This window comes from Thunnus albacares, chromosome 5 (assembly GCF_914725855.1).
Source record: "Thunnus albacares chromosome 5, fThuAlb1.1, whole genome shotgun sequence".
Taxonomy (NCBI): domain Eukaryota; kingdom Metazoa; phylum Chordata; class Actinopteri; order Scombriformes; family Scombridae; genus Thunnus; species Thunnus albacares.
Window position 1 is genome coordinate 34,352,260 of NC_058110.1, and position 25,868 is coordinate 34,378,127.

Here is a 25,868-nt window from a genome sequence, read left to right on the forward strand (position 1 = left end):
TCATATTAGCTTCAGATAAACTTTTAAATATGTTATAATATATGTTTACACAGAAGTGCATTCTGAAGGGATCTTCTAATGGTCAGTATGAACAGGAGGAATGATTACAGCAAGAAAAACAGGTTTCACTGTTCATTTGGGCTCCTGACTGTTGGTTTAAGACACACTTGATAAATTGTGAACCCGTCCTTTAAATAAACTTGAAAAATCATTTAAATTATCGTAGAGTTCAATTATGTTCAATTAGAAACAATTGAACACAGAGAGAACATAAATTTAATGTTTTACTTGCACATTTTGTCATTATTGACACACACATAAAGCACCTCACTGGTTCCAGTTTCTTAAATCCAAATATTTTCCATTTTTTATTATCACTCTTTTCATGTTTTTTTGTTTGAAGGACTTTATTATTATTAAGTTTACTTCATATGTACATTGACATACATACATTGATAGAAAAGAGAAGAAATATAAATCAAATATGAATATGAAAAATAAATAAATAAAACAGCAAATACAGTTTGATAAACAGAGAAGCAGGGCTGAAACACATCAGTCATGATGATCTATGACGTACATCAACATCTGATTGTGTCCATGTTGAATCATTTTCAACAAAAATACAGAAATACACAACCAAACTAGTCATATAACAAAAGTGTAAAACCAACAGTCTTATATCAAACATTAATACAACATAAACACAAGACAAATGACTTATAAAATACAAAAGAACACAAAGAAAAAGACTGATATAAATACAGTTACACAAGAAGAAAACAGACACATTAAGAGAAACAGGAGGATTCATCATATTGAACATCATCCAACAGAATCTTAAATATTCTAGTGTTAAAACTGTTTGATGTAAGAGTCCTGAAGCTTGTTCCACCAGATCTGTGTTTATATAAGATATATATCTATATATCCATAACCTATAGATAAGTAATGTGTTCTCGTGAACAGGTGCAGTATCACATATTACATACGTATTAAAAGTGATGATAAATAAAATAGGAGCTTATTTATAATGTCTTTATACATAAAGTCATTATAAACGGATGTTTATATAAAGACTTTTGGTCTTTCTATTAACTTGTCATTAAGCTGTTGTTAATAAAGTAAAAAAAAACAAGTTTTTTTTCCGTCGCGCAGTGGATGATGGGAGCGTCAGGTGTGTGTGTGTGTACCTCTGCTGTCTCTCTGATCTTCTGTCGCCGGTTTCCTCTTTCTTGTCGCCATACCTGTCGGTGTGACTCCTCCGGTATTAACCCGTTTAAACGTGTTTGAACCCGCTCTGACCGGTAACAGTAACGACTCCTGCAGTTACTGCGTCACTTTAAACTCAACTAAACAGCTTTTAAAGTTGTTTTTTCCGCTTCTACCTGCCGCACACACACACACACACACACACACACACCTGCCGCTGCTCACCTGTGGTCGCCATGTCAGCGGGACAGTGATGGCAGCAGAGAGACGCTCAACCGGAACACGAACCGAAGAATAAGGAATAATAAAAAAAAGAAAGACAACATTCATCAGCAGGGACCTGAAGTCAACATGGATTCACTGGATTCAGGACTTAAATTCAGCCCGAGGCAGGTGAGTCCAACACCTGTAATAGTAACCTCAACGTGACGTCACAGCCTGTACAGGTTTGTCAGTATCACCTGAGATTAAAGATAGAAAACAAACGGGGGAAACATAATGGGTCCTTTAAAAATAATAATAATTAATGCATAAATAATAATCCTGATCATCATCATGACCTCAGGTGTTCAAGGGTTGAGGTGGTTTTCAGTCCAGACTGTACTGGTTTCTGTTGTCTGTACTGGTTTCTGTTGTCTGTACTGGTTTCTACAGCACACTGAGTCAGTTTCTAATGGTTTTATACACTATATATTTTGTAATGCTTCATATATCTAATGTGTGTCTCAAGTACTGTACTTAAGTACAGTTTTGAGGTACTTGTACTTTACTTGAGTATTTCCATGTGATGCTACTTTCTACATCTCAGAGGGAAATATTGTACTTTCTACTCCACTACATTTATTTGACAGCTTTAGTTACTTTTCAGATGAAGATTTGACACAATGGATAATATAACAAGCTTTTAAAATACAACACATTGTTAAAGATGAAACCAGTGGTTTCCAACCTTTTTGTCTTTTGACGTCTTACAAAAAGCAGTGTGTAGTCGGGGTCACATTTCACATGTCTATGAGTTGTTAACAGCTCCACCAAATAGTGATTTTTCCCTCTAAACTTCTCACATGCTTTCATTTCAATAAATGTTCAAATGATCCAATATTTCAGCAAAGATCAAAGATTAGAGAAAAAGTCCAAAAACTGAAAACAGATTTGTGTATCAGAACTTTGTTTTTTCTTCTTTCCTCTCCCATTAATCATCTCACCACCCCTCAGATTTATCTGCTGACCCTTTAGAGGGGCCCGACCCCTAGGTTGGGAACCACTGGACTAAACTAGCTAACTGTATATAAAGTAGTGTAAACTAGCTCCACCTCCAGCAGCTACAACAGTAACATGCTGCTCTAACACTGATGCTTCACTATTAATAATCTAATGATGTCATATATAATAATATATCAGTCAGAGGGACCAAACCACTACTTTTACTGCAATACTTTAACTACATCAAGCTCATAATACTTATGTACTTTTACTGCAATACTTTAACTACATCAAGCTCATAATACTTATGTACTTTTACTGCAATACTTTAACTACATCAAGCTCATAATACTTATGTACTTTTACTGCAATACTTTAACTACATCAAGCTCATAATACTTATGTACTTTTACTGCAATACTTTAACTACATCAAGCTCATAATACTTATGTACTTTTACTGCAATACTTTAACTACATCAAGCTCATAATACTTATGTACTTTTACTGCAATACTTTAACTACATCAAGCTCATAATACTTATGTACTTTTACTGCAATACTTTAACTACATCAAGCTCATAATACTTATGTACTTTTACTGCAATACTTTAACTACATCAAGCTCATAATACTTATGTACTTTTACTGCAGTAGGATTTTTCATGCAGGACTTTTACTTGTAATGGAGTATTGTTAAACTGCTGTATTGGTAGATAACTTAATTAAAGAATCTTCCAGCACTGAGGAGCAGCAGGTGCAGAGATGAGCTCATCTGAGGTCTGAGATGGTCCAACATCAGCCTCTCCAGGGTCCAGATGTATAAACAGCTGCAGGTTTTATTATAAGGTGGAAAAATAAGCTGAGAGACGGAATCTAAATAATAAAACAATATTTAGGTTGATAACCGGCTGCACTGATCGGGATATTTATGCGTCTACACAACAATCCATAAAATACCAAACAAAGGCGTGTTTATGAAATGGAAACTTATTTGCGTCTGTTATTGTCTTCAGATCACGTTTTACTGCCTTAAAGCCAAAAGCACATCATCTGTCTGCTTCCTGTGTGAAAATGTTCCCAACAGGTAACATCACAGGTGAGCTGCTCATTAGACAGAGAGGGAAAGTTCTGAGGGAGGAAAGACAGATAAGGATTCAGCTTTCAACTCCTAATCATCGGAAGATTGAGAGAAACTCAGAGAGAGTCCAGAGAGAGATGGTGAATGACTTACAGGAAACCTGTGAAGGTGACAAATTCGTGACGATTGTCACACAAATGCGTCTGTATGAACAAATACTGACACTGAACTTCATGCAGTATCTCTTCAGCCTGATGGGAGATGCACATTTGCAAATGTCAACTTTGTTTATTGCACTAAAACTCTGACAGATAACTTTCTCTCTGAATTCATCTTTCTATTTCCACCACAGTTTATAAACTTAATATTGATTTAATTACTTTATCATTGTTTCAATTTACACAAGAGGCATCGTTTTACTTCTCTGTTCATATGTTTTTTTTATTTTATCCGTAGTTGTGACTCATCCTGTAATATCAGTTTCAATATGAGCTACAAACTGATCACATTTCTGATGTGTAATAATAATAATGATGATGATGATGATGATGATGGTTTACAGACCATGTGATGTATTAATGCTGTTGGAGAACACTGCACTTCCTCTCTCCTGTTAGTTTCACTGACAGGTGGAGCAGGCAGCATGTCGAGAACTTCTGATTAAAACTGCTGATTAAAGTTGTGTTTAAATATATTTTTGGATAAGTGTGGGAGTGGAGTTCAGTCTGTGTGAGCCTGGATCCCACAATGAGTGAGATTTATAAAACAGAGCAATGTGTACACACGGCTTTATGAATCAGATGAAAAGAATGTGCCTGCATATTTCTGGCTTTGTGCGCACACACATACACACACACACACACACACATACACACACACACACACACACACACACACACACACACACACAGTTTTATGCATCTGTGTTGAAAATGTAAAAAACAAGTCATTGTTTTAGCCGTTAGCTGTTAGCATTGAGGCTATTTGTTGGCTGAACTCATGCTGTCAGGTTTGACCTCTGACCTAAAGGAACTGCTGACTGGCTCGTCGGCCGGTTTCTGAGTTGTTGGGAGTTGTTTCGTCTTTCCAGAGAAACCCGGTTCTGACAGTTTGACGTCACACAGCAGGGGAGGTGTGGAGGTGCGGATCAGGTCTGTTGTTGTTGTTGAAGGCAGGACACAACATGCTGACGCGCCGCGCGGCGAATCAGCAGCACTAAAAGCATTCCAGTCAACTTTCACTTTCACACAGTTTGACAGGTTCACACAGACTGAGCTGCCTGTTCTCCACAAATCACTCATTAAAACATGAAACAAAAGAAACCAAAGTTCTCAAGTGTTAAATGTCTAAACACACAACAGAGGAACGTTTGAATGAAACTCAGTTTAAAACTGGTATCAGATGAAAGAACCAGAAAACAGATCTGACCAGAATGACGAGACTGAGTCATTACTAAAGCATGAGGCCGTGCAGAGGTAGAGCTGCAACCATTCATTGATTGTTGATCGACAGAAAATTCATGTTTTAATTATCGAACAATTAATCATTTTTAACTAAAAATGTCAAACGTTGCTGGTTCCAGCTTCTCCAGTGTGATTTCCTGCTTTTCTCTGTTTTATATCTTTGTAATTCAGGATGCAGATAATAATTATTTTCATTATCAGTTAATCTGTCGATTATTTTCTTGATTAATCAATCAGATATTTGTTCAAAAAATGGTGACAAATGTTGATCACTGTTCTCTGAAACAAGATGCAACCGCAAAAATAACAAAGATTATTTTTTTTACTGACATAGAAAATTAAAGAAACCAGAAAATATTCACATTTTTATTCACATGTCGATTGATTAATCAACTAATCATTACAGCTCTAACAAAATAATGTATTAATGTAGTAATGCATCATCATCACATTAAGATAAGTTGTTTCTTCTGTACAATCAGAGATTTCCTGGAGCAGCATGTAGTGGAAGTTTAAAGGGCTGTTTCACTCAAATTAGCAAAGAAAAGTTCTGCTAAAGATAATTATATAAACCGAAGGAATAGTCCCGATTAAAAACTGCTGATCTGTCAGCGTTTTGTTTCCTCTCATCGAAGTGTTGATGTTTCCACAGTCGACAGAGTCACTGAGTGTTTCTTGACTCTGATCATCTGCTCTCTCTCTGCAGGACATCGACTGGGACACGACGCTTCAGTTCCTGCCGGCCTCAGACTCCAAACAGCTGGAGAAGAAATCCGGCCGCAGGAAGAAGCTGTGGATCGGAGTCGGCCTGCTGCTGTCGGCCGCCGCTCTGGCTCTGCTGACCGGACTGCTGGTCTGGCACTTCCACTGTGAGATCATTTTAACATTTATACAACAAAAGGGGAAACAGACATCATGTGATCAGATTTCACATGTCTGCAGGCTGCCTCCAGTCTCACCACATAGCAGAGCCTGGTGATAACAGTAACTGTAGATGAACATGATGCTGCAGGCAAACAATAGACTGATATGAAGGTTTTTACTTATGCTGGTGAGACAAATAGAAAGTTTTAGTAAATGTTGCAGCCAGAAACTGTTAGCAGGTGATATGTTTCATTGTTTTGTCTCTGTACTTCATCACATCCAGGCCTTCTCTGCCTTTAACGGGGAAGAGCAGCAGAGGAGGACGGACAAACATGATCCCAAATGAACATTAAAGCTGTTTTTCTTGCTGTAATCATTCCTCCTGTTCATACTGACCATTAGAAGATCCCTTCATAATGACCTTACAATGGAAGTGATGGAGGACAAAATCCACAGTCCTCCTTCTGTGCAAAAATGTATTTAAAAGTTTATCTGAAGCTAATATGAAGCTTCAGCGTCAAGTAGATATCTTTCAACGTTACAGTCTTTTTAGTGCCAAAGTCTTCGCTGTAACATGTCCGTGTGTCTTCAGTGCGTAGGGACGTCAGAGTGAAGAGAGTCTACATCGGCTCGATGGGAATCAATAACCAGCACTTCATGGCGGCGTATGAAGACCCAAACAGTCCTCAGTTCTCTAACTTGGCCTCTCTGGTCAGGCAGCAGGTGAGACGTCACACCTGAGCTGTAACGTTTCTTCCTCTGCTTTGTGTTCGTCGAGGTGATTGTTGTGACGCTGGACAGATTTTAATTTGCGACCTTTTTATCTTTCAGCTGAAACTCATGTACTCCAAAAACTCAGTGCTGCAAAAATACTTCACAGGCTCCACAGTTCAGGCCTTCAGGTACGAATCCGTCAACATGAACATCATTCATTTAAACAGTAAATAAACACTAAATCCTGTTTTGTTTAGCTGGTAAATTACATGTAATTACTGTAGGAAGTGTACTGAAACAACTGGAATTAATCAGAGTATAAAAGTTCATTAGCAAGCAGCTTTTATGTGTTTTTTCATGCTGGATGTGCCGCTGGTTATTATTGAAGTAGCAGCTTTAAACGAGCGTTGACATCAGTTATTGGAACTGTATCCTGCTGTTACGCTGCTGGAAGCTTCTGATGTGAAATATCTGCAGAAAGATCAGAAAACAGGAAGTTTCTCACTAAAATATGATCAAATATAAAACAAAGGATTAGAAACAAAGACCTGCCTCTAATATAAACCTGTTTCAAATAAAGGTCTGGTTCTTTCTGCACTATTTGAAGATTACTGTGTAGAACATTGAGTAAAACATCCTCGTCTGACCGTGTTTCTGCTGCTGCAGTGAGGGAGACAGCGGCGACAACGTGGTGGCTTACTACCAGTCAGAGTTCGACCTCCCAGTCCCTCAGCAGGCTTCACTGGACGAAGCCATCGAGTCTCTGGAGGCGCCGGCAGGAAGTCAGCAGGGTCGACAGGGACGCCTGCTGCTGAAACCCACCAACACTCTCAACGTCAACAACATCCTCTCACGAGGTTTGACAGCCCAGTGACTCAACATCCACTACAGGACAGAAGTAGTTTTATTGATAAAATGTCAGAAATTAGTGAAAAAAGCCCGTGATCATTTTGTAAAGTCAAAGATGACATCTTTAAATGTTTTATTGTGTCTGATAACAATCAAAAAAAAAAACCCAAAGATCATCAGTTTGCAGTGACGAAGATATAAATAAAAGCATTAAATCATCACATCATAGAAGCTGAAACCAGGAGATTTTTTGGCATATTAGCTTAAAGAATAATTAAATAGTTTTAGAGCTGCAACTAGCCATTATTTTCATTATCGATCTGTTGATTCTTTTCTTGATTAATCGATTAGTTGTTTTGTCCATTAAATGTCAGAAAAATGTTGATCAGTGTTTCCCAAAACACTAATCTGACGTCTTCAGATGTTTTGTTTTGTCCACAAGTCAAAGATGTTCAGTTTACTGTCACAGAGACTAAAGAAACCAGAAAATATTCATATTTAAGAAGCTGAATCAGAGAATTTGGACATTTGTTTTTCTTAAAAAATGACTCAAAACAATTAATCGATTATCAAAAATAGTTGGCGATTAATTTAATAGTCTGCAACTAATCGATTAGGTGAAATGTTTAAAATATAAGTTTTGTCCATCTTTTCTATCAATGATAATAAAATGATGCTCTTCAGGTTCAGTGAAGACAGTGACGTCATTACAAACAAGAAACAGACAATAAAACAGGAAACAAACATCCAGGACTCTGTTGTTGTGATGTCACGATGATCTCAGGTCTCATAACTAACAGACATGATGGACAAAACTATAAAATAACATCCATGTTGTAATAAACCGTTTTAAGTACCTTCTCTTACTGAGTAATGATCAGTGAGGCTGAGAAACTGCTGCTCTGTCGTGTTTTTAGCTTTCAAAGCTAAAATATAATGTTGTAATTCACTGGTGATTTTAGCAGCTGTTCAATTTAAAAGGTGAACTAAAGCTGGTTTAGACAATGTGTGGCAGTATAAATCTATTCAATCTGTCAGAATGATGTCATTCTTCTCTGAGACACATGAATAAATGTCTCCCAGTGTTCAGACCATCAGTGACCAGTAGATGGCAGCGTCACATCATCCACAATCTGTCTCTCATAATCTCACCAGAGAAGAGATATTTGAACTATATGATGACTTGTTATCATATAGTTACTGTGAAAGAGTGAAAATGCAACTTTTGAGCAAAACTGTGCAGTTTAGTTGAGTTTAAATAAACATTTTTTTTTTTCCGTTTATGTTTCTGCTCACAGCTATAGATCCACGCATGATGAGGACTACATTAGTTGGTAAGAATTTAACTCTTATTGATGAGAGTTAGATGTTTTTTCTTTTTGGGAATTCTTGAAAAGAATTGTATCAAGTCCTCTCTACCTTTAAAGTTGTAACTGTATTGAAATTTGACTCTTTTTATCAGGTGGTATCACACAGAATGTATCTTAACACAGTTTGTTTGAAAGTATTTTGGCAGTTTGATGAAATATTCCACAAGGCTCCAAAACTTATCTTGAAAAACAAATTTTAAAACAGATGTGTGTCGATAAAAAAGCTTGTTCTCTGTTTTAATGTTGTGCTGTGAGTTATTGTAATAGTTGACACCTGATTTATTGTATTTTCAGTGAAGAAGTCTTTCAACATCCACGTCAGTAAAGCTGGAATCGTCCAGTCTCCGGGGTTCCCAGACTCTTCGTACCCGCCCAACGTCTTCCTGCAGTGGCGGCTGCGGGCCGACCCCGGCCACCGAGTCCAGCTGGACTTCCACACTCTGATCCTGGAGGACGACTGTCAGCAGGACTTCATCAAGATCTACGACACCCTGGCTCCCATAGAGCACCGCGCCCTGACAGAGTGAGACACACACACAGACAGACTCGTTTTTAATGGAAACAGTGGATTGTCCAAGTAGTGAATCAAAGCATCTCATATCGAATAATTCAAAGAGAGAACTCAAAATGAAGCTTTAAATATGTTAACAGCGCAAAAAGCATTAATATATATACAGATATATCTGCAATAAAGCAAAGTCCCGGAGCCATCAACGCAGAGTAGTCCTGAATATTCATATCTGCAGTCAGAAAACAGCAGCCTGAGCGACGACACCAACACAGTCTGAATATACATTTGAATATCAGAGAGATGAAGATCAACCATCACCATAAAAACACATTAACAAACATCAGATTGTGCAGCTATCAGCTGATCCAGCTGCTTCAGTTAAAAGTGACTCACCAGTTTGTCTTGATGCCTGAAAAGTAACTAAAGCTGTTCAATAGTTGTAGTGGAATAGAAAGTAGAATTTTGAAGCACTTGTTAGTTATTTACTGCTCCCAGCAGTCACAGGGACTGACGGCGTTGCGTTTGTGTCTCTCAGACAGTGTGGGTATCCTCATGGCTCCCTGTCCTTCCTGTCCTCTCGGAACGTCATGTTGCTGACTCTGGTTACCAGCGAGGAGAAGAACTTCCCCGGCTTCAGAGCCAACTACTCCCAGATCCCTCTGACCGAACCGAGTACGACAGAAAATACTCTCAGAACAGTAACAGTTCTTCGTCAGATGCATCCCTCTATAACATCAGTCTAAAAATGCACAAAATGCTGAACTGCTGTTTGATAATTTTACTTGTTTTAAACTTTAAGTTATGTGTCATGATTTCACTTCTTCTCAGTCAGAGCTGAAAATATTAGTTAATGAATTGATTAGTTGATAGAAAATTAATCTACATTTATTTTTTATTAATTTCGAGATTGTTACTTGTTATTTTTCAAGCAAAAAATTCCCCAAATTTCCCAGTTTCTCTCTTTCTCTCTTTTCTTTGTCTGATGTTTGAGGAAACTGAATAATTTGGGGTTTTTGATTCTTGATGAGACGAGACAAAATATCTGAAGACGTCTCAGTGGGCTTCTGGGAACTGTGATGAACATTTGTCACCATTTTCTGGCAATTTATAACCCAATGATTGATTGATTCATCAAATGATTTGATTTTTATTGAAAACAGGTAATAATAATAATTAAAAAAATTAACCTATTTGCAGGCGTGTTCAATTCAGCACTGCAACTAATAATTATTTTCATTATCAATTAATTTGTTTATTATTTTCTCAATTAATCAATTCATTTCATCTATAAAATGTCAGAAAATGGTGAAAAATGTCGATTTCTGTTTCCCAAAACTCAGGATGACGTCTTCAAATGTCTACAATCCAAAAACATTCAGTTAACTGTCAGAGACGACTGAAGAAACCAGAAAATAAACTGGAATCAGAGAATTTAAGCAATTTTTTTTTAAAGAAAAACAAACAAACAACCCCTATTTTCTATCAAAATATCTGCTGAATAATTTTCTGTCAATCGAATAATCGATTAATTGACTGACTGTTGCAGCTCTAGTTCGGCTCTAGTTCATTTGTTTAAAAAGTGAAAGTAAGATTTAAAATATGAAATGATGATTGTGATTTTTCTGACTTTGCATTAAGTTTCATAATATTTATTCATCTTAGTCTCTTTTTCTGAGGTTACGTCTCCAGTTTCAGGGATCATTTTAGCATCAGAGGGAGATTAGTGGAACCTCTCTACTATCAGCTTCATGTGATGTTAATAATCGGTTAATGGAGGCTGACTCGAGTGTGAACTGTCTGTCTTGTTGTTCAGAGTGTGGAGGTAAACTGACGGGAGATAAAGGCATCTTCTCCTCACCTTTCTTCCCCTCCAACTATCCTCCAAGAACCTCGTGTGTCTGGGACATCCAGGTCAGTCTCTTCAAATATAAACACTCTCAGTTCTCTCAGGTTGATCATGTGATCTGTGATCTGCTAAATGATACAGTAACAACTCATTAAATGTTTCACATTATCAACCATTCATTCTACTTTAAGCTACAACTTGACCTGTTTGGTTACTTGACGAGATTTTATCTTTTTATCCTTCAGAACTTTATTCAGGACGCAGACAAAACACATTCAGAAAAGGAAGGAAGTGAAGATGTCAGAGATAATATCAGAACAGTTGAAACAGTAGTAAAAAACACACATTATATACATGTTGTTGAGTTTATTTTTTACAAGAAATAAAGCAGAACTCAACCTTATTGCATTTGCTCCCATGAATATTGAACTTAGCCAAAATAATAATGAAGTTGATAATAATGTTGTGTTTGGACTCATTTATATCGCAGACATGACTGCTTTTTGGGCAGAAAATATTTTAAATGTAACGATTGTTAATAAAACAGAATTCAAACAATGAGAAAAGGAAAAAAGAGGCTAAGCAATCAAAAGTTTGTCCTTATAGATCAATTATCCAACTTAACTGATTGTAGCAGAGAACCAGAGGCGTTACTGAACAACTGACACCGTTTTACTGAAAATATGATCTAAATGTTGTGACAGACTCGATCCATCCTTTCCAACATTTGTCAAAACTGTCTTTACTCTTAAAGCAAATGTCAATCTCTCCATCACAAATGTTCAATTTAGAGAAACCAGGATGATTTTTAACCTGATTTTTAAAACTGCTGACCATTTTATTTAAAAAATATATTTAGAAATGTTGGAAATATGGTTCTTAGATTACACAGTTGATTTAAAATATGAATTTACTATCATCAACAGAAAACAGGCACCAGGTCGACTAATTAATGTAAACAAACACAGTGTTTCTCAGTGGGAAATCACTTTACATCTTTAAAAAACGCCTGAATTTGCACATTATTCCGTTAAATTTCATAAAAACTCAGATCAGTGATATATATTCATAATTATCTTTTGTCTTTGTTTTTTTGTCTTTTTCAGGTCCCGAAGGAAAAGTTTGTCAAAGTTCAGTTCAAGAAATTCTCCCTGGGACAAAACAGTAACAAATGTCTGAAGGATCATGTTGACATCAACGGTCAGAGGTCAGTCTGCAGTTCAGTTTGCTCTTGGTTTTAATACCTTCTGATTCTTCTCTTTCATTCGTGGTCAGACTTGAATACTGACGGTTTGAGACTGAAGTGACTGTGGTGAGTTAATGACATGTGACTCAAATATGATAATTCAGTTAGTTATCACCACATATTCAGTGACTTGAAGCACAATGAAAGTGGTTCAAATATGACTGCAGCTGCAGGGATACGATAAACTTGAACGTGGCGTTAGACAGTTATGATCTTAATGAATCACTGACTCACTGAGACGAGACCAAATCATTGCTTTGTAAGTCACAAGTTAGTGTCAAGTCTTATTGAGTCAAATCCCAAGTCAAGACCAACATGTCACAAGTCAAGTCCCAAAGCAACACCAACAAGTTTCAAGTCAAACCCTTAATGAATCTCTGACTCACAGCGACGGTACAGAGTTGTAGCTCTGAGAATCAGAAGTAAGTTTGAAGTCTTGGCTATGAAGCCACGAGTCAACTCATGACTGGTCTTGTCCCTGGTCAAGACCAGGAAGTCCCAGATCAGTTCACAAGTCAAGACAAACAAGTTCCTAGTCAAGACAGGCAAGTCCATAGTCAAGAGTACAATGCCCATGTCAGCAACAAGAACTTTCAAGTCAGAAGTCCCAGGTCAAGACAAACAAGTCTTGTAATAATTTTGGTATGACCATGGTGACTCAGATCAGTCCTCCATGACTCTGACACAAACCCGATGGCTTAGAAAAGTCCTCAGAGACTCGGACGAGCCCACCGTGTCACTGACAGAGCTCATTCAGTTCGACTTGACCTTAATACTTAAAGGGTTAAGAATGATCAAAGAAGGGCGTTCGAGTGAACCCTGTCTTGTATATAAAGATGGACGTAGTGAGGTGTGATGTCACCCATTGGTTTGCATTGGAGCCAGTTTGAAGCCAAGAGTTGCAACTTATGGTTGGTGCCATCTTTTCCATTTGGAGTCAGGACCTTCCAGACAAGGAGTTTGGGGTGTTGCCTTTCAGGCTTTGGAAACACGCCCCGCTACCTCAGACCCAAGCTAATGTTAGCTTACAGGGAACACCGAGTGCTGCACACTTGGGCTAATGTTAGCTACCTTAGCTAAACTGTGCTAACAGGGCAGGTATCATAATGAAGTAACATTAAATTTAGTGAAACATTGCAACAATAATCTGACTCAGTGTGAGTCCTGGAGCCGGGGAGAGCAGCAGGTGAGCCAACCGTCAATCACAGCTGTCAATCAAGACCCACACAGCAGACATCAAAGCTACTATAAGTCTTCAAATCTTATTAATGGAGCAATAATTCCCAAAATGACCAACATCACACTTATTAGAGGACCTGAATTTAGAGATTGAGACCATAATGATTCACTGAAAACAATGATTGACTTAATATTTCTAGAGAGAAGTTGAGGCTTTTGGAATGAGAATCTGTTGGAGCAGCTAGCAGCTGTCAGTGGTACTTTAAGATATTTCAGCCTCAAGATGTGGGAGCTGCTGGTTGGTGAACCCATCGACTTGGACATGATAATGTTGAATGATGATGACCTGAAATGACCTGGAAGAGACCAGAGAGACAAGCTTGAGTACTAAATACATGAGAATTGTGACTTTTTCATTTATGAAACTGACACACTACTACGTATGAATCTCATTTTCTGATGATGATTTTAGATTTAACTTTTTAAGTTAAGACTGCAGGTTTAGTGACTTGTCTACAGTTGGTTGGTACAGTAACGATGCTGCTCTTAAGGTCAATGTTTATTGTTCTGTATCAATCAATAGAACCACTCTGTGTGACTGTATTACCGTCCTGTCTCTCTGTCTTCTAGACTTTGCGGCAGTAAGCCAGAAAGCACCGTGGTCACCACTAGAAGCAACATGATCACCGTCAGATTCAACTCGGACTCGTCTTACGTTGATCAAGGTTTCATCGCCGAGTACGAAGCCTTTGTCCCAAATAACCGTAAGACCTCTTTATTATCCTTTTCACAGTCGTTGGTGTGTTTTAACCCGATAACTACACACTGTGGCTACTTTCTAAAGCATGCCATCAGTTTTTAGTTTGAATTTGCTTCCGTCATTACAAATGGTAAAGCGCATTTTGTGTGAAGTGTCTGACTGTTTGTCATGTCATTGATCAGCTTGTCCGGGACAGTTCCAGTGCACCAACAACCTGTGCATCAACAAGACTCTGCAGTGTGACGGCTGGAACGACTGTGGAGACGGCACCGACGAGGACAACTGCAGTGAGTCCAAAACACTGACTGTCAATGCATATTTGCACCAGATTAACCCAGATTTACTTCAGATGCTAATGAATCTCTTACCAAAGCTTTAATCTCTCCTCACTCTTTTTAATTAGCAAAGATAAATAGAAAACAGCTTTTAGATCAGTTGTAGATAATTAACGCTAATGAAATAGAGTCAGTGTGTTGTCTGGTTGATGCGTCTCTGCAGCAGCTGTCTGTATTCACACAAAGATTGTTTGTGAGTAAAGACGCATCACTCTGTAACATCGCTGTAGGACTACCAGTAGACTGTGTGTCGCTGTAGGGGGCTTTTCCATCTGACCAACCTTGAAAAGAATGCAGATAGCGTCGTCGCCCTTTAAACTTTGATTCAGATCAGATCAACATGTGAATCTCTTCAGCTTCATAGTTGTGAATCAGCAGCTGCAGCTGTTAACTCAACGTACATTTCATATATGATGCTGCTCGGCTCATTTTCAGCTCCTCGACATTAAAAACTGTCGAGTTTCTTCTTCTCAGACAACAAAAGCTGATCAGACATCTTTGAGTTATTTTAGATTTTAGTTACTGCAAAAGTTAAACCTGATAAGATTCAATATGTGGGTTTTAATTTGATAAATTACAGTTGAACCACATCCCTTTTGTCTCAAATTGGTCCCAATGTCAGTGACAAAAAATGGAACCACACATGACTAAAGTTCCTAAAATCACATTTATTATCAACTTAAAATTTATATAATGTTAGTGATGAGTGTGGTGTGAGATGCATACAAACAAAACCTTAACTGGAGGAAGAGGAGAGAGAGGTTAACAAGCCACTTAAATAGACTGAGTCTTAAAATACTCAGCTGTAGTTCGTTTCCTGATGTCATCTCCAACTCTTCCTATTGGCTCCTGAGCCAGGAAGCCAAACCACTCTCACAAGAAGAAGGCAGAAGGCGAGAGGGACGTCACACTGTACAGAAAACAAAATATATATATATAACAGGATATTTTGTTTTGAGCCTGTAATTTCATTTTTTCACCCTGAAAATAGTAGTTTCTGAAATCACACCTAGAAATGTGCCAGAAATACTCATCAGAGTACCGAATGTGGATTAATCCGCCGCTGAAAATAGTTCCCAACAAATGCAATTTCTTCCTGTTTGATTAAAGCTACAGTGACCAGCTGTTTAAGGAAATGACTCAGCCTTTTTTAAACCTGAAACTATAGATTTGTGAGCTGTTTTTCAAGATTTACGTCTTCAGAAGGAACTCAGAGACACAGGCAGAGTACAGAAGTCAGAAAATATTATAACATGTTCTTCTTCATATTTCCGCTCAGAGTGTGAAGTGTCTCAGATGAGGTGTAAGAACAGCCGCTGTAAACCCAAGTTCTGGCAGTGTGACGGGTTTGACGACTGCGGAGACAACACAGACGAGGAAAACTGCGGTGAGTCAGACTGAACTGAACTTACAGAAGCAAAGACCAAACACCTCAGACCGCTGAATACAGAGCTGAGTTTATTAAAAGATAAGAAGGCGTCTGCACACATGGTGTCTCTTCAGGTTATAAACTGTTCCATAAGTGAAGATCTCACTGTTGTTTCAATTCTCTTCCTTTTATAGGAAAATGCAAACCGGGACAGTTTTCCTGCAGAACCGGACGTTGCATCCCGGAGAATCTGAGATGTAACGGGAGAGACGACTGCTCCGATGGATCTGATGAGTCTAAATGTGAAAAATGTAAGAAACAAACGCTGAACCTTCATGTCACTGACACTCGTTTATATTAAATAGACACACACAAACACACTAACACACACAAACACGTGTTAGCACTGACGTTGTGTCTCTCCCGTCGTTCAGCTCTGGTGCTGCAGCAGTGTTCTGAGTTCACCTTCCGCTGCAAGAACGGACGCTGCATCAGCAAACTGAACCCGGAGTGTGACGGAGAGCAGGACTGTGAGGACGGCTCCGATGAGGAAGACTGCGGTACGTTTGACACACACAACAAAAAATTTAAACGATATCAAACACATTTGAAAGTGTGCAGACACAGATTTATAAGAGCAGAACCAGATTCACCTCATTGGCTCCCAGTCTGTCTTAGAGTGGATTTTAAAACTGTAATCACTTTTAAAGCATGTAGAGGGTTAACTCCTAGATATATAACTGACCCTCTATGAGCCTGGATGCAACCTGAGACCCTCTGGTGGGTCATTCCTCAGTCAAACCTTAAAACTAAAGGTGATGGGGCCTTTTCTGTCCGGGCCCCTCAGGTGTGCAACAACCTGTCAGAAGAGATCAGGGACGTGAACACATTGTCTTCTTTTAAGTCACTTTTAAAAACTCACTATTTTAGACTTGCTTTTTATTTGTTTTACTATTTGTTTTATTATCTTTTGTTGTATTTTATCATTTTAATTTTATCTATTACTTATCGTTTAATTGTGTTTTGTAATTTTATGTAAAGCACTTCATAACTTATTATTATTATAATTATTATTATTATTATTGATGACTCAAACATGGTCACACAAACCCTCTTTCAGGCTCAAAGCATCTGTTAAGCTCATGATTCTGTTCTGCAAGCTCTCAAATGTCGTCCTGTAGACTGAACAGAAACCAGAATGTGTTTATTGTCTTTTGTCATCTATAAACTTCCATACAAACACACCGCTGGCTGCTCTGTGGTGTCAGCGGTAATAAGTGTGTGTGGTTTATATCACTAACTGTGCATTATCATGGTGTGTTTTCAGAGTGCGGGACGAGGCCGTACCGGAGCTCTCGTATCGTTGGCGGTCAGGCGTCCCGGGAGGGCGAGTGGCCCTGGCAGGTCAGCCTCCACATCAGGGGCAAAGGTCACGTGTGTGGGGCGTCCGTGTTGAGCCGCCGCTGGCTGCTGACCGCCGCCCACTGCGTCCAGGACAACGGACCAGACAAGTAGGAGCTCCTTCCTCTGAGCTGATAGAGAAGAGAGAAATTCATCAGACCAACCTGTGACATAAACAAACTCTTTCTACACTGTCAGTAACGAGTGTGAACACTAATTCAAAATGATTCACACACATAAAACAAAAATGTTGCAATTTGCTTGGAATCATTCATTTTAACAAGATAATTAATTTAAACAAAACCATGTAAATTGGCAACATGATTTGATCATGAAAGTCGATAAATGATGAAACATAATCATCGCCAAGTCGTGGTGAAAACTGCGTCTGTTCTGCACTTCAGGATAAATGTATGAATGTGACTTTTCATAAAAAAGCTCTGAAATAATCACTCTGGCAAACCAAAGTGAAAGAACACAGATGTTATTTGTGTAAATGCAGTTTTGTGTTCATCCTCAGACGGCTTCACTTAACACTGAGAGATGGACTAACATGCAGCTTATTGTTGGTAGTAATATTGACTATCTGCCAACACAGACTCTGATCTCCTACTTATATTTACCTAAATGGTGTTTAAATATATATCTGACATGTAATAACAGCTGTAGCTACCAAATGGGGAAGGTCCTGATTCAAAAATATTAAGTTTATAAGATTAAATAATGGATCTGGATGGAGCTGAAGCTTTTCTACACTCAGCTTTGCTAATGATTATTAGCGTCAGAGCTCAGCGGATCCGTACACTTTGTCAACCTCAGTGTCTGAACTGAGAGTCAAACAAATTCTAAATACATTTTCACATTCACACACTAACTTTCACTCGCAAATCGTGTGTTCAGAGTTTAGAGTAACTTGTGATTCTCCATTTCATTTCATTACAAACAGACTAGTTTTGATCAAGTGAGGAAGTCTGATTACTTGTTCTGTGCGTTCATCATGATTTCTGACATTATAGGAAGAGTAATGATTTATTGTCGATTGATCAATGAAAACAGTATTAGGCAGGTCAGGTAGTAAAATAAGAAGGACATAAAAGATTACAGAAAAAAATATTTATTCATACAGATATACACTAAAGAAGTGTAATTTTTCAACTGCTTTGAATTAAAACCAACGACATCTGCCTTCTAACACCAAACAGGAAGTTACAAACTTTTATAGCCACCTTTCAAAATACATTTTGGGTGGAATATTCCTTTAATAATACTTAAAGCATAAAGTGGTTACTATTACTGACTCTGCATGTATATAAGAGCTTTAAATATTCAAGACTGAACTCACATTTTCTAATAATAGAAGTCTATAATATAGTAAAGTTATTCTGTTACTTCCTGCAGATGTGACCTCTGACCTCTCGAGTGTTGTGTTGTCACAGGTACTCCCGGGCTGACCAGTGGCAGGCCTTGCTGGGGCTGCACGTGCAGAGTCAAACCAACGAGTGGACGGTGAGGAGGAACCTGAAGCGGATCATCGCCCACCCGAACTACAACCCGCTAACCTACGACAACGACATCGCCCTGATGGAGCTGGACTCTGATGTCACCCTCAACCAGAACGTCTGGCCCATCTGCCTGCCCTCCCCCACATACGACTTCCCAGCAGGCCGAGAGGCGTGGATCACCGGCTGGGGAGCCACCAGAGAGGGAGGTGGGTTAAAAACACACCTTTGATTTTTCTCAAAGAGAATTATCCAGTGATGCAAAGTAACATTAAGTACATTCACTCAAGTACTGTACTTTAGTACAGTTTTGAGGTACTTGTACTTTACTTGAGTATTTCCATGTGATGCTGCTTTATACTTAAAGATGAAACCAGTGGTTTACAACCTTTTTGTCTTTTGACGTCTTACAAAAAGCAGTGTGTAGTCGGGGTCACATTTCACATGTCTATGAGTTGTTAACAGCTCCACCAAATAGTGATTTTTCCCTCTAAACTTCTCACATGCTTTCATTTCAATAAATGTTCAAATGATCCAATATTTCAGCAAAAAATCAAAGATTAGAGAAAAAGTCCAAAAACTGAAAACAGATTTGTGTATCAGAACTTTGTTTTTTCTTCTTTCCTCTCCCATTAATCATCTCACCACCCCTCAGATTTATCTGCTGACCCTTTGGAGGGGCCCGACCCCTAGGTTGGGAACCACTGGACTAAACTAGCTAACTGTAGATAAAGTAGTGTAAACTAGCTCCACCTCCAGCACCTCCAGTTTTTACTCTCTACCAACTCCTGAGGGAAATATCTGGCTCTTTAGCTGCCAAATGCTCCACTATGTTCACCAGCTAGTCTACAGCTAACTGTGTCTGTTTGCTGTTTGGTGCTGAGCAGGTCGTGTACAGTGACTCTTTACAGCTTTTTCTCTGAAAACGACGCTATGAGATGCTGAGAGTGAACCAGAACAGTAAAGTTGCAGCTGGACAGATAAACAATGAGCTGAAACTCACTATAAAGCTCTGTAAAGCCGAGAGGAGCTTCAGAGTCACTGATAATTCTCTGAAGGTTCATCACTACGAGAGACAACCAACACATTACACACATAGATCAGACTGTGGAGTTATAGATGTAAATATTAGAGCCACCTTAAACTAGAGGAACATTTTCATACATGTGATTCCTGTGTGCTTTGATGCATGACTGGCAGGGTTTTTGTATGACTTTAAATGTAATTAAACAGGATCAATTTTAAATCTCATGTTCTTAAAATGTATGAAGCTGCAACAATTAGTTGATTAATCAAGAGACACTTTATCAATTCATCAAAAATCAATTTTTGGTCCAGTATGCAACTTACACAAGTGTGATATGGAAACTTGAAGCCTCCAGTGCATAAACACTAAGGATAGACTTTACAGTGAAGGAGGAGACATCTGGTGTCCAGCAGGGAAAAAATATTGACATATTGAGGAGAAGTAGGAGATGATGTTTGAAGAGTTGTAAACCAGCTGATTGGACTTTTTTGTGGAAAAAAAAAACTTATCAGACACAAATTTCAGACAAAGCTTTCTTCACCTTGTCTGTCAGGCGTCGCTGCGACGATCCTGCAGAAGGCGGAGGTTCGGATCGTCAACAGCACGGTGTGTAAGAGTCTGATGAGTGATGTCACTGACAGGATGCTGTGTGCCGGAGTCCTCAAAGGAGGCGTGGACGCCTGTCAGGTAACACAAGTTATTAACACACAACAGGCATGAGAGATAATAGCAGCGATAACAGTCTCCAACAAAAGCACTATTTCCTCCTGTTTGTTTGTTAAAAACTGCAGTTTACATCTTTTTTTAGGAAATTACTGAAACATGAAACTATTTATGTGTGAGGAACTTTTAAAGTTTTATGTACTTTACACTAATTATACATCCCAAGATACAGTATGTAACAATGCAGTGAAGAATAGTATAAAACCATTTGTAGTCAATTAAAAAAAAAAAAAGTAATGTTTACTGCTCCTTTCAGGGGCATCTGTTTTATTTTAAGTGTATTTTTGTGGGCCAGCAGTGTTAACATTGTAATAATGATAATAATAATGATAATAATAATAATAAACTTTATTTACTGTGTAAAACATCCAAAGCACAAAATACAGTTTGAAGTGCTTAACAAATAAAAAATAAAGTAATAAAGAGAAGAAGTTTAAACAACAATAAAAATATTGAAATATATTCACAAAGAGGAAAAGAGTAAAATAAATAGAAAATCAAATGAAAGTAAAACAGCAGTGATATGTATATATAACAGCAATTTATAACAACTTTCAGTTGTAATCATGTAAAATTGAGCTTTAGTGAACATAATGAAGACATGACAGTAGATAAAATCATAAAATTCTTAAAGTTTTTCACTGAAAGGTTACAGGAGTGTAATTCAGATCAAGTGTGAAACTCTCCTCTCTGACTCTCAGGGCGACTCCGGCGGGCCGCTGTCCGTCACCGGCCCTAATGGGCGGGTCTTCCTGGCCGGCGTGGTGAGCTGGGGTGACGGCTGCGCTCGCAGGAACAAACCCGGCGTCTACACCCGGATTACCAAATACCGCAGCTGGATAAAGGAGAACAGCGGCGTATAGCAGCACAGCAGCTGACGAGCTCTCTGGATATTTATAACTGGAGGTGAACGTGGGCTGTGATAGTTTTTATTTTTCTATTGAAGTCTGTTTTCAGGCCAAAATATGACATTAATATTCACAGCAGAATCTGTGAATTATACATTCTTTTTTAAGGTTTTTTTTTTTAAGTTTATAAAGTCATGTTTTTGGTGTCTGTGGATCAAAATGTTACAAAGCAGAAGCTGAGAGCGGCTGTCAGCGCTAATGTTTCTTTAGCTCCATGAAACAGATCATCGTTCACTTCTTTTGAGATAATAATGAAAATAAAATATTAACACATTATTCATTATTCACACAACATTAGTCATTTTAATTTCTGCTCTGCACTGGGACACATTTCTATCTTCTGAGTTAAAGAGATGAATGACACCACAGCAGCTCATTATCTTGAGATTATTACTACTTAAAAGTCCTCATTAGCAGATTTAAAGCTTCTTTATAATTTACAGAGAAAACAAGTTGCACTTTACGCTAACATTTTTAGTTTTGTGTCCCCCCTAATTGCTATCCATAGAAAAATACTAGTTAAAAATGGAAAGATCAAAAAAGTAGAGACAGAAATATAAAAATAGTGGTACCACTTTCCGATACGTCACCTGGTGTAAAGGCTTTATGATCAGTCACACCAACAGTAGATTCAGTAAATCTGTGCAAATCTGAGCCGTATTATTTATTAAGTTAATGGTTGACTTTGTAGAGAGTGGTACCAAATCAATGAAAACAAAACTGTACAGTGTTTGATGTTTTGAATGTGTGTCAGATAATGAATGTTAATGATTATGAAGATCTTAAATAACAGGGCTAATAAAATATTAGCAACCACAGCTGCTCTCTGCTTCTGCAAGAAAGAAAAAAGCACAAAAAGTTGCATATTATTCAATAATTATACAGAGTCACTGTGTCAATGTAAACTGTAGAGAGTCCAGTGTCTGTAAGTTTGATCAGTTTAGGAACCGGGTATATTTCCATGTGAACTTTTATTTTTTATGTTTCTATGTCATTTTTTAAATGAAACATGAATGAATGATATGTTTCTCTTGAAGCTGAATGTCTTGTAAATAATGATGATAAAAATATTCTCAGGGCTATAAGGGATGTTAATAAACTCTTTAGTATAAGTGCCTTCCAACTACAAATGTCCTCAAAGATCAGTCTGTTTTCTGGTTAAACAGGGTCAGTATGTGTTTTTGGCTAATATCAAACTTCTCCATAACTGCAGTCACTTCACACTTCACTTCTGGCAGAGCTGGTAGAAACGTGTTGAACAGGATCTACAGTCCATAAAAACTACACTGAACTCAAACACATTTCTTCTTCCTCTTCTTCCTACTTTGTTTTATTGTGGAAGGAGCAGAGGGTCAAAATGGAGAGAAAAAGATGCGTTTACCAATTTAGCCGGCTCAGTGTGGACATGGTCTAAACATGGTCTAGCATAGCAGCATGGTGAGCATGTTAGCATGCCTATGTTAGCATTTAGCCCAAAGCACTGCTAAAAGGCAATAGTAATAATACATTTTATTTATACAGTGCTTTTAAAGACACTCAAAGACTCTTTACATAGATAAACATGTAAAAGAACCTCTAAGTATCCAGAATAACTGTCAGGTTTCATGAAACTTGCATGAAGGAGCTCCTCAGGGAACCGTCCTGGATCCTCTAGAGATTCACAGAACATTGTCATGATACCAACTTTTTATCATGTTGTCGGTACTTGAAGGGACCCTTAAATGTTCCTGGAGGCTCTCAGGGACAGAGCACTGGCCAAATAATCATTTAGCAGTAAGAAACAGGAGGACGGGGCTGCTCTTTTGAAGCAAACAGAACAAAAACTTTCGGATTTTCTGCTGACAGCAGAGACAAAGGCCAACGGGTAAAAAAAATCTACTAAATTTTTTGCATATTAATATTTTTTGATGATAATTAATGCTCTTATTCATAAAAAACATATTTACACTTAATATTAGAAATATAGATTGGTACTTGGTGTTAGCCAAAAAACATAGTGTCTGACAGCCTTTAAAAAGTGTAAAATTTAATACAGTTATTGAGCTACATTAGACAGTTTTTGGCCCTCATCACTTCTTCTTTCTCTTCTTTGTTATGTGCAGAACGTTTATTTGATTGTAGCATCTTCTAATTATATAAGTTTTTGTTTGTGGAACAGTTGGATGATCTTGGTGAGAATCAGTTTATCTCAGTGTCAGATCTGTCTGTGTGTCTTTATTTATTTTACCACTGTGGGGCGCCAATTGTGGATTCAGTTTGAAGCAAATTTGCATTTAAGCAGCTGTTTTTGTGACATTTCTTGCTTTTTTTTACTTGTTTTTTGCGCTCTTCGCCTTTTGATGAGTTTTTTGCTGAATGTATTTATTTGTACAGTGTTCCTGCTTTTATTTTTTACAACATTGGTGTGTTTGGGTTGTCTGTCCTTGTTTTTGTCCTGGTGATACTTCTTGTGTGGGTTGCTAAACATTAGAATGGTTTCTTTGCTGTGGCAGAATACTTACATTGTGGAAGGATTACAAAGTAAACTGCTGTGATGTATTATTCTGTAGATGTGGCCTGCAGCCCCCATAAGTTGTAGTTTAAGTTTTTCTTTCATAGACAGTTTATTAAATGTTAAAAACTTTACATGCATCTTAACAAACTCACATAATATACAACCAGTGGAGGATAACGTTTGTTCAGAATACAGCATGGCCCAAATCTACAATGGAAAGAATCAGTCTTTAAATTAAATACAATAATTTACTAAATTCTACAAGCAAATGGACTCAGGTGTAGATAATCATGACTGTAGATTAAGTCAATTACTGCTTATGATGCAAATACGAAGCAATGCAAATATGAAGGTCAATTTATAGACAGATACATATTTTCTTTCAAAGGGTGGTGTTTATTTTTGATGGAATGGAAAGTTGTTTTTCTTTTGGAAGCAACTGCCAGCTCATAAAGAATAAAAATACATTCACACAAAGCGCCTTTTTTGTCTTTGAACTACATAAAATGAACTAATACAAACTTTCTTACACTTGAGAAGTGCATGCTAATGTGATTTGTGAATTAAAGACATCCAAACAAACTAAGCTTGTTGCTATAGGGTCCCCTGCCCCAAAACATCCACGGGCGAATTCTTAATAATACCTACTGAGTTTGTTATTGCTGGGATTGCTGTTTGTGTTCCTGTTTTGTCAATTTATTTTGCTGGATATAACTTCCACCTGTCAATTGACTTTATATTTGAATTTTAGGCGTGGCATTATGTGTTAGTTTGCTAATTTTGACATCAACGAATTTTATCACTGTGGCCAATAACGTCTGCTAAAAAGAGAAAGTGGGAAGGCATCAGGTCCTTTTTTAAGAAGACCCAAAGTGTGAAGCTTAATGGCACTCAAGACATAACAGGAAAAGAGCAATTGTCAGTGTGCCATAGGTATGTAGACCACAACCTTGTTTCCCAACAAGTCTTTATTGGCTTGTACGAGGCACCTGGAACAACTGGAGCAGAGATTGTAAAAATAGCCATCGACTTCCTTTTGAGATTTAAAGCTATGGTGAGGGACTTTAATGAACATCTGTTAGATTCAAGCCCTTGCCAATCCAGTTCACACAGTGCTGATTAAGACTATCACCACCCGGCCCAATCTCTTCAATCTGCATACAAATAACACAACTTGACACTTTTAAACTGCATTAAACTTTCTTTTATGTTATAAGGTGATTTTTGGCTTATTAGAAGGAGTGGGGCTGGGTGGATGACAGATAATCAGCTGGCAAAAAGCTGCAAAGAAGCAGAAGACCACTGCTCGAGACCACCACCTGAACATTTTTACTATCATGTTACTGTCAGGTTATGCATTTTAATGGAGAGTACCGTCACATACTGGACATTTTTGACATTTTTACCGCATTTTACTGATTTAACCCGAACCATCTTTCCTTAACCCTAACCAAGTGGTTTTTGTGCCTACATTAAACCTGACCAATGGAGTTTTGTGCCTAAACCTAGCTAATGGCGTTAAATGACACGCGAAAAGGTTAAAATTGCAGCGTTAAATTGGTGTATCACCTGCATGCAAAATTGGACTTTGGCATATGCTAGGGTGACCATATTTTCAGACCCCCCAACTGGGATCCTTAAGTCTACTGCACATTAATGCACATGCACATGTATGTGCTGATGCACACACCATAAGGATGGGGGACAGTTATTTCAGTGCTTAGCACACCTACTGAGCGTACCTTTCAACACCATGGGCACTACCTCAGCAGATGAAAAACTATGTTTTGTCTCCCAAATCCACCAAGGTATTTG

General features: G+C 38.0%; 1 protein-coding gene across 1 annotated transcript; it reads left to right on the plus strand.

The window, feature by feature from the left end:
- The first annotated feature begins 1,147 nt into the window (after positions 1–1,147).
- Positions 1,148–24,097, plus strand: LOC122981743 (suppressor of tumorigenicity 14 protein homolog). Its single transcript, XM_044350466.1, has 19 exons — positions 1,148–1,605; positions 5,665–5,827; positions 6,415–6,545; positions 6,654–6,724; positions 7,203–7,393; positions 8,684–8,719; positions 9,050–9,278; positions 9,802–9,938; positions 11,080–11,177; positions 12,219–12,319; positions 14,168–14,301; positions 14,480–14,584; positions 15,912–16,019; positions 16,196–16,312; positions 16,436–16,561; positions 17,329–17,512; positions 18,839–19,110; positions 20,482–20,615; positions 21,353–24,097. The coding sequence occupies exons 1-19, from the start codon at positions 1,564–1,566 to the stop codon at positions 21,512–21,514; spliced, it is 2,541 nt and encodes an 846-aa protein (XP_044206401.1). The 5' UTR covers positions 1,148–1,563; the 3' UTR covers positions 21,515–24,097.
- The last annotated feature ends 1,771 nt before the right edge of the window (positions 24,098–25,868 follow it).